General features: G+C 35.7%; 1 protein-coding gene across 1 annotated transcript in view; it reads left to right on the forward strand.

The window, feature by feature from the left end:
• LOC108739550 (polypeptide N-acetylgalactosaminyltransferase 5) overlaps positions 1 to 12,701 on the forward strand; it is a 75,533-nt gene that overhangs the window by 37,102 nt on the left and 25,730 nt on the right. The window contains exon 3 of the mRNA XM_025978342.1: positions 490 to 656. Within this exon, the coding sequence (XP_025834127.1) occupies positions 490 to 656 (167 nt within the window). The remainder of the gene's footprint in view (positions 1 to 489; positions 657 to 12,701) is intronic.

Consider the following 12,701-nt stretch of genomic DNA (forward strand, 5'->3'; position numbering starts at 1 on the left):
CTGCGCACATATTTCTATGAATTATTCTATTTATTTACACTACTGTTGATATATCACTATTCACTGCGCTATTTATTTCACTGCTATCACTATCAATTTATTTCTGGATTTACTTCTGCAACGGTCAATTTATTTCTGATTATCTCGGCGATTGTCTCTTCCTTTAAATTCTCTTTTGTTCACTTTCGGAAACCTTCTGGAAACATTCGGATAGCTTATTCTTTTCTTTGAACTGTTTAACTGATTTCCCAGAACGCAGGTACGACACACTCATTTACAAATACGGCGCACATGAAGAAAGGTGCCCGCGGCTAGTCGGCGAATCGATAAGCCGTTCAAGCACACGTGTGCCCGATCGCACACAAATACGCTCGTGTTCGCTACAGTATATAAAAATTCATGAAGGTTTTTTTTACTTAAATTTATTTTTAACGCTTTAATTGCCTGATGAAGTGTGTCTTTTTCTAACTCCTAATTCTATTGTTACAGATGTAAGGACAAAACATATCCAAAGCTTCTTCCATCAACATCCATTGTTATTGTCTTCCACAATGAAGCGTGGTCTACGTTATTAAGGACCGTGTGGAGTGTAATTAACCGTTCCCCACGGCCGCTCCTACGGGAGATAATCCTGGTGGACGACGCCAGTGAAAGAGGTGAGGTCCCATAGATAATATTTATTTTCCTCATGATATGCTGCAAAACCTAATTAATCTCGAATTTCTAATATTATGTACTCTCGTCTCCGATTGTACCTCCTAAACATCCTTAACCCTTTTTTAAATTTATATGGCTTCATTGCTGTTTAAGGTAGTCCGGTCAAGTTGTGAATAACCAAATAAAAATATATCATCATCATGAAGTCGTCAGTCGTAAGACTGGTTGGGCACGCACCTCCATTCTTGACAGCACACAGTTTTTTTTTCTATAAATTTATAACCACTATAGTCGAAATCTCACAATGATTATCCTAACAGGTTAATCCTTATAAACGGTTGTCTGCAAGAATTCTTTCTCGATAGGTATAACTTGAACGAGTGGGAGACAATACAAACTTTTCTACTGTAGATGGCGTGACGTGTGCGTTTTTGATTTACTACTTTATTTTAAACAATCCAAGTTTTTTTGCTGCAGTTTACCGAATTATTTATGGAAATCCAATCAGATTGAGATGGCTAAGTATGAAATAAAGAATCGGAACAAAAGGTGACGATTTTAATCTAATATATTCTATATAGTTATTGCTCACTTCAGTAAATCAAATTTTCCGGAGCTTCGCCTTCTTAAATTGACTGAGGTGTAGTAAAAGTTACATCGCAATTTAGAGTTGGAATAGGGGATTGTTCTGCTGCACTTTAAGCCTACGCCACGTATTGGTACCACATTTTAATTAGGTGTTGATCACGAACAATTGGTAATTAGTCAAATTATTAATGATGCTTTAATTATCGGACATTAATTGTATGTATTAATTATGTTATTCTACTGGCACGTTTAATTGATAATTAATTAGTCCCGGGCGGTATTTGGAATTGTTTTGTATAGAGATTCATAACTTGGAACAATTGTTTTTAATTGGCTTAAACTAATTAAAGTCGTACAAATTGATTCCGCCTGTATGTTAAATTTGAGCTTGGTGCCTTAAAAGACAATAACTTTCTTATTGTCACAAATGATATCTAATAGAATTCGAATTATTCCTAAGTTTGCTGATATATTTGCGATTTTGCCGCAGCTTCAGTGAAATGATGACATATTTGCGACACCGCCGATTGCGACTTGCCCCCGGACTTTTGTTTTTAGTTGATCTGGTGATCGGCTGCATCTGCTTCATAGGTTTATAGGGTTGTTCGGAAAGTCATTTCGTTTTTTCCCGACAGACGATTTAATTGTATTCTTTTGCACCCAACTTGACATTTAAGCCGTATAATTTTTATATGCTTTGAGAGCGCATATAGCAAGGCTTGTGTGTGAAAAATTCCAATTAATTCTACGCAGTAGTTTTTGGTTGGTGCCCTTTTAAATATGGAGAGCGATAAGCAGCATTTTCGACATATCTTACTGTTTTACTACAGAAAGGGTAAAAATGCTGTTCAAGCCAGAAAGAAATTGACTGATGTGTATGGAGAAGGTGTGTTGACAGTACGCCAGTGCCAGAACTGGTTCGCTAAATTTCGATCCGGCAATTTTGATGTCGAAGATGCACCACGTTCGGGAAGGCCGGTTGAAGCTGATAAAGACGCGATAAAGGCATTAGTTGATGTGAACCGGCGAATAACAACACGTGAGATCGGATTGAGGTTAAATTTATCAAATTCAACAGTTTATGACCACTTGAAAGGCCTGGGATTATCCTCGAAGCTCGATGTATGGGTTCCCCATGTTCTCACAGAGAGAAATCTGTGTCGCCGCATTGACGTCTGCGATTCGCTTCTCAAACGTCACGAAAATGATCCGTTTTTGAAGCGCATCATCACTGGGGACGAAAAATGGGTTGTATACAACAACGTCAAACGCAAGAGGTCATGGAGCAAAAAAGATGAACCGGCTCAAACCATTTCCAAAGCCGATATTCACCAAAAAAAGGTGATGCTGTCTGTTTGGTGGGATTTTAAAGGAATCGTTTTTTTTGAGCTTTTACCGGATAACACAACGATTAATTCGGAAGTCTACTGTCATCAGCTGGACAAACTGAATGATGCACTTCAACAGAAAAGGTCAGAACTAATCAACAGAAAAGGTGTAGTGTTTCACCAAGACAACGCGAGACCTCACACTAGGATTATAAATTTTAGAGAAAAGCTTTTATTGAAACTTCTCAAGCTTTCAGTTCAATATTTTTTTTTTATTTGAGGAAGAATGCGGCTTATGACAATTTATGTTACGCCGTAATACATTTGTGGAAATTATTACGTATTTAGACATTTGCATAATAGTAAGTTCAAAAGAAACATTGAAATAGAGGATAATAAAGAAAACCAATGCCGCAGCCGTGGATTCGTTCTAGACACTTATCTGGTAGCGGAAGACTATCTACAAATCATTTAGATATTCTCACGCTTTTGACAAATTTTCTTTTGTGAATTATTCATGTAATAGTTGAGCGTGATTGTAATTTTTTCGTTTCGCAAAAAGTCGGTCACTGTCAAGTCGACTGTGAATAAGTAATAAAGTGAACTACTTTAAAAGGCGAAAGAAAAAAGGTAAATTAGTTAATGTGTGGTGCAACGAAAATAGAATAATTATAAAAAAGGACATTGATTGTAAATATGAAGCCTTTTACAAAGTTACTATAACCAGTTAGGAAAAACTACTTTTTAATCGAGTTAAATTTGGATTCGTTTTGTTTACAAGCATGACAAAAAATGTTTTGTATGTGCCGTTCCCTCCTGCTGCTAATGTTGGAGGGATGGCAGTCCCTCTGACCTACAATCTAATGCAAAGCCGAAGAGTAGAGGGGAAGGTATTCTTCAGCCTCCTTTTGTAGAAATGTTATGTTTCAAATGATACCATATTTGTCATTATTTTGGTTTTCTAAGATGAAGTCGAAGTTCAGATCACATTTATAAATTTCACTATGTATTAACGCAAAATCCAAGCATCTTTTGAGTATTATTATTATTATTGCATGTTAGGAACATTTTGTATCATCAGCATAAGGTCGTAAGTCCTAAGACTGGTTGGACACGCACCTCCACTCTTTCCTATCCTGAGCTAATCTTCGCATTTCCCGAAAACTAGAACAACCCACATTTTTAACTATTTGCGAACAGTAATCTAACCTGGGTCTACTTTTACTCCTCTTAACTCCTGTTTCTGCCTCTAATAAGTCTATGACTAGACCTTCAAAAGAAGGTGTCCTACCAACCAATCACGCCTATTTTTTATTGACACCGTAGAGTCCTCTTTTCTCCTATCCTTTCTAATATCTCGTCATTTGTAACCTTCTCTATCCACACTACCCCCATCATTCGCCTGTAACACTACATTTTGAACGCTTCTAATCCTTTCTTTTCCGCCGCGCCCACCGTCCATGTTTCGCACCCGTACAACGCCACGTTCCAAACATACACCTTTAACAATCTTTTTCGAATTTCTAAATTAATCGTTCGCGAGCATAGAAGTGACTTCTTTTTATTGAAGGCGACNCTGTAGCGAGCACGAGTGTGTTTGTGTGCGATCAGGCGCACGTGTGTGTGAACGGCTTATCGATTCGCCGACTAGCCGCGAGCGCCTTTCTTCATGTGTGCCGTATTTGTAAATGTGTGTGTTGTACCTGCGTTCTGTAAAAATAATTAAACAGTTCAAAGAAAAAAAATAAACTCTCCGGATGTTTCCAGAAGGTTCCAGAAAGTAAACAAAAGCGTATTCAAAGGAAGAGACGATCGTCGAGATAATCAGAAATAAATTGACCGTTGCAGAAACGAATCCAGAAATAAATTGACAGTGATAACAGTGAAATAAATAGCGCAGTGAATAGTGATATATCGACAGTAGTGTAAATAAATAGAATAATTCATAACCTAAGTTTAGTAATAATTTAATAGTGTTTTTAAGTTCTTTAATAATTAGTGTAAATAAATAGTTTTTGGCGTTGTCAGTCTTAGAAGTTAATTTTGTTAAACCCGCGAACATTACATTTCCACCGGGAAGTTGGTCGTGTGAACCTGTCGAGTCGCACCTAGTTCACATTTTTTGCATTTTGGTTTGCAAGCTAATAAATTTGAAGAAGGAAACAGACCCAATATTTGGACTGATGGTAACCCTATGCTTAACGTTTTTAAAGAAAGATTTGAATTCCCATTCAAGGAAATTTTATTGTGTCTATATTTTCGTTTAAATTACATTTTATCATTAATTAAATTCGAAAGAAATACCCACTTTTATGTTACACGGGACAGCGGGTCAGACGGCTGACGTGTGCGTTATGCTTTTAGTAGAGCCATGTAGCAAGTACATTCGACCTGTGCTCTCTTCAGACATAACAAATTTACTGTTATTAGAACAGTTTAGTGTATGCAGTTACTTATGAAAAGCATATGAAGTACACGGCGAACATGCCAGCTGCTTTTTTATAGCGTGTCGTATACTTTGTAAAACAAGTCTATATTGCCTGCCAGAGACCGGAGTCATTCTGGTTACATGCCCAAGGAAAGGAGAGATTGAAAAGTTCTCGGGCTTCGAAAAATTTGAAATATGTATTTATTATTAATGATTACTGAGCACTTTACTATCTCCATTTTAAAAACTAACTCGTGTTGACTTTCAAGCAATTTAATATTAAATTTTATGACTACGATTGCTTCACTACCTTGTAGCTTCATCAATTGGAAAAAAACATAAACGGGTGTAGGTAGTGTTGAATGTTTATACATATAGAGTAAAAATGATAAAGGGTTGGGATTTCTGAATTTGAGTTTTTTAATCGATAAGCGTTGTACTGTTCCTTTATTCTCTAATCGAGCGATTTTCTCATTTGCCCGATGTACACATTGTTGCAGCCTTCACACTTTGACTTTTACATATCAAATTTTTCCTTTCTATCTTTTTTTAATTGATAATCTTCTTATCCTAGAGTCGCCAGTTTTTTAAGTTGCCAGGCTTTTGTTATGTTTTTCAAAGTCTCTTACATTTATGGAGTTGATAGCTATAAATGTGTTAAGCTAATTTTAAATTTGTCTTGTTTTTTAGTGAGGTATATAAAATTCAAGATGCGTTTTTAATTTGTTATTTAGGAGGACCTTTTTATATCCGTCCTTTTTAGCAAATATTTAAATTCGAATTAATTCTTTATCATTAGAATGCTGAACGTTAATTAATCTGGGAAATGATTTGGCAAGAACTGTCTTCTTCTTAGCATTCTGTAATGTTTATGCTAAATTGGCAAGTGGTGTTTGTTATTTCTTCTAATAATAGTAAGATCTAAAAAATTCGATTGAGTTTGTTTACTTCCTTTTCGATTGTAAATTGAATTGGATGTAAGCTATTTAAAAAAATTAAAAAAAAAACTCCAATGTTCTTTTTGTAAGATTAAAATCGATGCGTACAATTTTGTATGTTTTTAACTAATTTGTTGCAAACAGTAAGTTTTGAATATAGTTCGAAAAAGCGCGAGATTTCCCTAAATGATATTGACTTTGTGACCTAAGCCCTCTCCACCCCTATAGCCATGTGTGGTGTTTTTGAGGATCCCCCTCCCCCGAACGGTCACGTAGTTTGAGTACGTTCCCTAAGATGACCGCTTAAAGGCATCAATCTTTTATTAGATAATTTTCGTTGCAATTTTTACTTCAAGGATATTGAAATGTTCGAAAATGAAGATCTTGTCGTGTAGGCGTTAAATAATATTGTAATGTTCGTTGGTTTAACAAAATTAACTTCTAATACTGATAATTATTCTATTTATTTACACTACTGTTGATATATCACTATTCACTGCGCTATTTATTTCACTGCTATCACTATCAATTTATTTCTGGATTTACTTCTGCAACGGTCAATTTATTTCTGATTATCTCGGCGATTGTCTCTTCCTTTAAATTCTCTTTTGTTCACTTTCGGAAACCTTCTGGAAACATTCGGATAGCTTATTCTTTTCTTTGAACTGTTTAACTGATTTCCCAGAACGCAGGTACGACACACTCATTTACAAATACGGCGCACATGAAGAAAGGTGCCCGCGGCTAGTCGGCGAATCGATAAGCCGTTCAAGCACACGTGTGCCCGATCGCACACAAATACGCTCGTGTTCGCTACAGTATATAAAAATTCATGAAGGTTTTTTTTACTTAAATTTATTTTTAACGCTTTAATTGCCTGATGAAGTGTGTCTTTTTCTAACTCCTAATTCTATTGTTACAGATGTAAGGACAAAACATATCCAAAGCTTCTTCCATCAACATCCATTGTTATTGTCTTCCACAATGAAGCGTGGTCTACGTTATTAAGGACCGTGTGGAGTGTAATTAACCGTTCCCCACGGCCGCTCCTACGGGAGATAATCCTGGTGGACGACGCCAGTGAAAGAGGTGAGGTCCCATGATATATAACACAAGTATCTTTTACGTATGTATTACGTATCCATACATAAGAACACATAACACTTTGTTCATAGGTCATTAATTGTACATATTTTTATGCGCGAACCAATCAATGTGGTATGATCAGGCAAAAAGTGAGCGAACCAATTTTGTTACATAATTAGGCAAGTTGTGTGCAAGGCCTAGCAGAAAATGATTTTCGATACATTAGGGTGTGTTTTAATTATCTCACATAAGGGGTAGTTCGTTTTTGTCAGGAGTCCAGGTAATTAATTGAAGTGGATGAATTAGGTTATGGTTAATATTGGTAGCGGAAAATGAAAGCTGAAAGAGCTTTCCTTCAAGAATTTTATGTTCATATAAAAAAATAATAAAATTTGCAAATAGAAAATACATAATAAAGGTCAAGCTCAATTATTTTAGCCAAAAGGTCCGTGTACTTTTAGTAACGTATTAGACAATACTACGATAAACTTTTTTATGTTTTTTGGGCTTTCTGCTCATATTTAACACAGGTATAAAAACAATCATATATAGGGCAGAAACAGGAGTTAAAAGGAGTAGATGTAGACCTAGATTAGATTAGTGTTCACAAATAGTTACGGATCTGGTATGCTCTAGTTTTAAGGAAATGCGAAAAGTATTTAGCTCAGGGTAGAAAAGAGAATAGAGGTTCGTGTCCAAACAGTCTTAAGACTGACGACCTTGAGCTTATGTTGATAGGGCGGTTCAAAATACTTCCATGAGTTACAGGAAGAAATTCAGCATCTAATGTGGTGAAACCTAACCTAACCTGAAATGGTGAAAAGTATGTTCAAAGTTTGATGTATCCATTAGGGTATAGTCCAAACCGCCGAAATTTTGCATAAAAGTTCCTTCCACTGTATAATGAGTTTCACAGAAGTCCCACTGTATTTTTGGCAATTCATTTAGAATTTGTATCCAGGGTTGCTCCACCGCCATTATCCTTTCAGCAAATTGCTGAAGAACCTTAAACATTATCATTATATACAATGGAATTAGTGTTGCCCAAACGCAAGAACAAGACGAGACTTAGCCAGTCTTGGTCTTGGTCTTGCGCCAATACACCTGGTCTTGGTCTTGGTCTTGGTCTTGCGCTCCCAGTCTTGGTCTTGGTCTTGGTCTTGCAGCAAGAGTCTTGCAAGTCTTGCAATTACCTATTAGTCTATTACTATTTATTAAAGTTTACTTTAAATCCTAGAAAAACGTATTAGAATTGGAACATTGTGAGCTTGAATGAATATAGCCATAGTAAAGATCAAGCAGATTAATAAATAACTGAAGATTTGATAAGAAATTCGAAAAATCAACTGACCTATATGTCGTTTTCCATGGAAGTAACTGTTTCTTAATAAACATTTATGATCCTTGCTTTCTACCGCGCCGCCTCGCCACGTGCCGGCTCTATGATAAGGATGCCGCCGCAAATCAAACAATAATATAAAGCGTGTAAAAAAATTCGAAATTATTTTGCATGAGTATACCTACACCCTATGGCGGCAATCAAATAGTGTCAAATGTTATGATTTCGGCGTGGCGGCAACGATTGTTTTAGATTTCAAAAGAAGCCGCCGGCGCGTGTATCATAACCATGTACTTCCGAAAAGCGGCAAATTTCTTTGAGAAGTAAGTACAAAACCTTTGATGCCGCATTATCAAAGTGCCGATGGTTAAAACATAACTATGCATGCACTCAGTTTGATTTTAATAATTTTTTTATTCGCTATGTTTATGGTATTAGTCGTAATGCGCATAGGTCCAGTTTTTCATATTCTTTGATACAGTTTTTTGCGTCTCATAGAATTCCTAAGCGTACCTACCTATACACCGAACTGTTACACCTAACTACTCAGTGAAATAGCGCTAAGTCCTAGCTGCAAGACGCAAGAGTCTTGCAGGCTATGTCTTGTTCTTGCTCAAGTCTTGCACGGTCAGTCTTGGTCTTGGTCTTGCTAAAAATACGCGGTCTTGTTCTTGGTCTTGGTCTTGCAAAAACGCAAGAACAAGACCAAGACTGCAAGACCAAGACTGAATTTGGGCAACACTAAATGGAATTGGATGAACAAAAGAATAGCGAGGGATTTTTGAAACTATTTTAGGGTTGCGGTGTACAATACATTAAAACACTAATTTAAAACTGTAAGACTTTTAGTTTTTATATGTATACAAGAAAATGATATTTACTTTCTATTTGGTTGAACAGGTTTGCATTACACTTTTACGCTTGTGATACGTTGATATTGCGCAGCTTGACATTTATAATATCTAATTCATACGATACTTCCTTGATACGAATGCAAATTAATGCAGTAATTGACAATCCCATGATTAATAAAATCTGTTGGATGATGCCCCTTTTGAATGCCTATCATGTATATTTGTATATGTAAATTCGTGAATTGAAAAGTTATTGCAAAAGAGATGAATTACAATAGAGAATTTATGCAGACACTTGTGGATATTATTTACATATTATTAAACGTAAACCTTAAGTTAAAATACTTCAAAAAGTTTAAGTAAATAAATGTTTAAATAATTGTCGTAATTCAATTTTTTGCTTGTAATAACGTAACGTTCAAAACGTACAAATTAATGGTGAGCTGTGTTATAAAGGAGTTTTGATGAAAGGGTAACGTTAATGCTATTTTATATGTATGTGGAAAAAAGCATTTGTTATAATTTATTTACTTTCTCTAGCGATGTGCCCCTTCCAATGTCTTGGATGCGCGCTGGCAAAATCGTAGGTAGGGAGAAAAATGCTCATTATACTTTCGACTCTTGTTTATTAAACATACTTCTTCATACAGTACCTGCCAAAAGTTTTATTCAATCATGAATGGTAGTGCGAGTCGAAAACAAGCGTTAAGACCTTTAATATGTCTTGAAATATAAATAAACATCTCGTTGATATTTTCAGTAGTAAATGGTACCAATAAGAGCACATTTGAGCAATGAAAATGTAGTGGATAAAATGGCCAATTTTTCCGTGCAGTACTGTACGGATTATACGATCCTCGCCGGTTAAGAGAGTTGTCTCCTTCCTTTTCTGGCCTAGTGCTGTTCTTTTCTACTTTGCGCCGGTCAAACTTAAGGTCACATCGCTACAGAAAGTAAACGAAATATACTATTATTAGGGTGTCCAAAAGGTCGAAAGAGAAACCTCTATTGTTGGATGCAGGGCTGTAACCAAACTGTGTAATTAGGATAGGTTCAAAATGATTCCAGGTGGACTGAAGGCTGAATTTTTCCAGATTTGTGTCGACATATTTCGCAGTATTTTCGTTAATTTTGTTTGTAGTAGATATTTTATAAAAGTGGGCACAGTAACTTCTTATACATTCACACTTATTGTGAGTGTTGATTCTTGATCCTTCTTGTATCAACAAAGTAGAAGGAACGAGTTAGGAGCCTTTTTATTAGAAAATGAGGAATAGGCGTATGGGTGGAAAGAATATTTAGGGAATCCATATGCAGAATATGAGTTCAGAGATGTATTAGAAAAAGAAGACAGTGCAGCGTGAAGATAGATGAAATAGTATACCTCATATCAGTAGATATAGTATGACAGTTCCCATGTATTTTCTTATCAAGGTTCATTTTCGTTCAATTTTATCCCCTCCATACCTACTCTGACGTCACGGGTTATCGTCATCCATCTTTAAAGGCTTCGCTATTTGCTCCGGATACTGGATGCTCCATCTCCCTGAGGTCCCCTTCATCTGTACTTCGTTGATCATAAGATGCTCCCTTGCTGCTGCGTATATCAAAGATGCAATTAATGTTATTAAAGACAGGACAGCTTCAGGGATAGATGTATAGGTGCAAAAGATTAGCATGCTAAAGATGTGTGGATGAAATAACAGTATTGCCATCCAGCAAGGAGGAGTTACGAGTTAGATTTATATAAAATACTAGTTTTTCCCCGCGGCTTCGCTCGCAGAAATTAGTATTGTTTCTCCATAAAACCTTTTAACTTAATTCACCCTTACAACGTTTTAATTTTATGTAATGTTGCCATCTTAGATTTCAAATACAAACGTAGCAACAACATTTCAAATTGCCAAAAGACGTATTTGCTTAATTTCAACAATGAGTAACCTTCGAGTAAATCCGAGTACAAATAAAATATACTCCATGGAAACGTTGCAACCACTTTTCATTTGATTAATAATATCAAACAGCAGATATACCAAGTTTCAAGTAAATTCAACCACAAATAAAGTATGTCCCAAACAAAAATTGCAACACCTTTCCCTTTTTTAAAATGTCGAGATAGATCATTCAGAAATTAAATGAGAGACCATTAAAACGAACTTTCAAGTAAATTTGACCACAAATAATATATGTTCCATTTAAACATTGCAACTTCTCTTCACCACTCATCCCCCCAACAGAGATTAAATTTTTTAACCAGTTTCAAGTAAATCGGACCAAAAACAAACATGCAATCTTTGCAAACCCCTTTCAGCTTCCTAAAGAGGTAGAATTGTGTAAAATGTTGAAATAGGTATGTATGTTACTAATTTTATATGAAAAAGCATTAAAGCCATGTTTCAGGTAAATGTGACTATAAATAAAACACCATACTTAACCATAGACAACATTACCTTTAGCTGTCAGTTGCGTTTTCTTATTCCATGTCAGTTGCGTTTTGTTATGCCATTTTTAACAAATGAACGGCTAGACTGATGATTTGATTTATAAATTTTTCGTTTTGCTGTCATTTGCGTTTTGTCATTCCATGTCAGTTGCGTTTACATACACCACGTTTTTCTCGTGGAACGTGATAAAAAGTATCCTATGTCCTTCTCCCGATTATAAGCTACCTCGCCACCAATTTTCAGCCAAATCGGTTCAGCCGTTCTTGAGTTATAAATAGTGTAACTAAGACGACTTTCTTTTATATGTATAGATTTAAGCGGCATTGACAAAATAAATATGGTATGAAAATTAATAAAAATAAAGTAAACATTTTGGTATGTAAGAGATGTAAGAGTACGGTAAATTGGAGGGCTCTGATTTTTGATATTTAGGGAGTCAGATAATTCAGTATGGACCGCTAGAGATGTAAAACAAAGAATATCGCGGGGTTGCTTTGAGAATTATTGGAAATCCTGTTTTTTAATAGAAGAAATATATAATAAGTGTATGACAAATGGTGTGCCGTCATATTCACAAGTGAGTGCAAGTGATACATACTACAAATGAATGAAAAAGGTGATAATTTGTGTAAATGCCACATGGATACAAAACTACACTCCATTTCAATTTGTTAGAATTGTGACCTTGAAGAAATCTGCGCGAAGATAGAAAGAATACACACTAGGCGCGAGCAAGACACAAATAGTTGGAACAAGCTTGAACGAGCAGAGCTCTCGATGGGCGGTCTTAAATGATTGGCTAGAACTGTACAGTACTAGACGAAAGCAATTTCTTAAAACAAAAATGTATATAAATTAACAATAGAAAACAAAGCAAAAGTTTTATAGGTGTGTAGAACGTTAGGTTAATTCACTTGTTATTATTTTTGGCTAAATATGTTTTTAAATAAAGCATATTCTTAAATTTTAACGAGGCAGTTTAAATAATTTTGCAAATGGTACTGTACACTTTTGTCTAGTTCTCGCTCGATGATCGGTG

This window comes from Agrilus planipennis, unplaced genomic scaffold, assembly GCF_000699045.2.
Source record: "Agrilus planipennis isolate EAB-ADULT unplaced genomic scaffold, Apla_2.0 scaffold224, whole genome shotgun sequence".
Lineage (NCBI taxonomy): Eukaryota > Metazoa > Arthropoda > Insecta > Coleoptera > Buprestidae > Agrilus > Agrilus planipennis.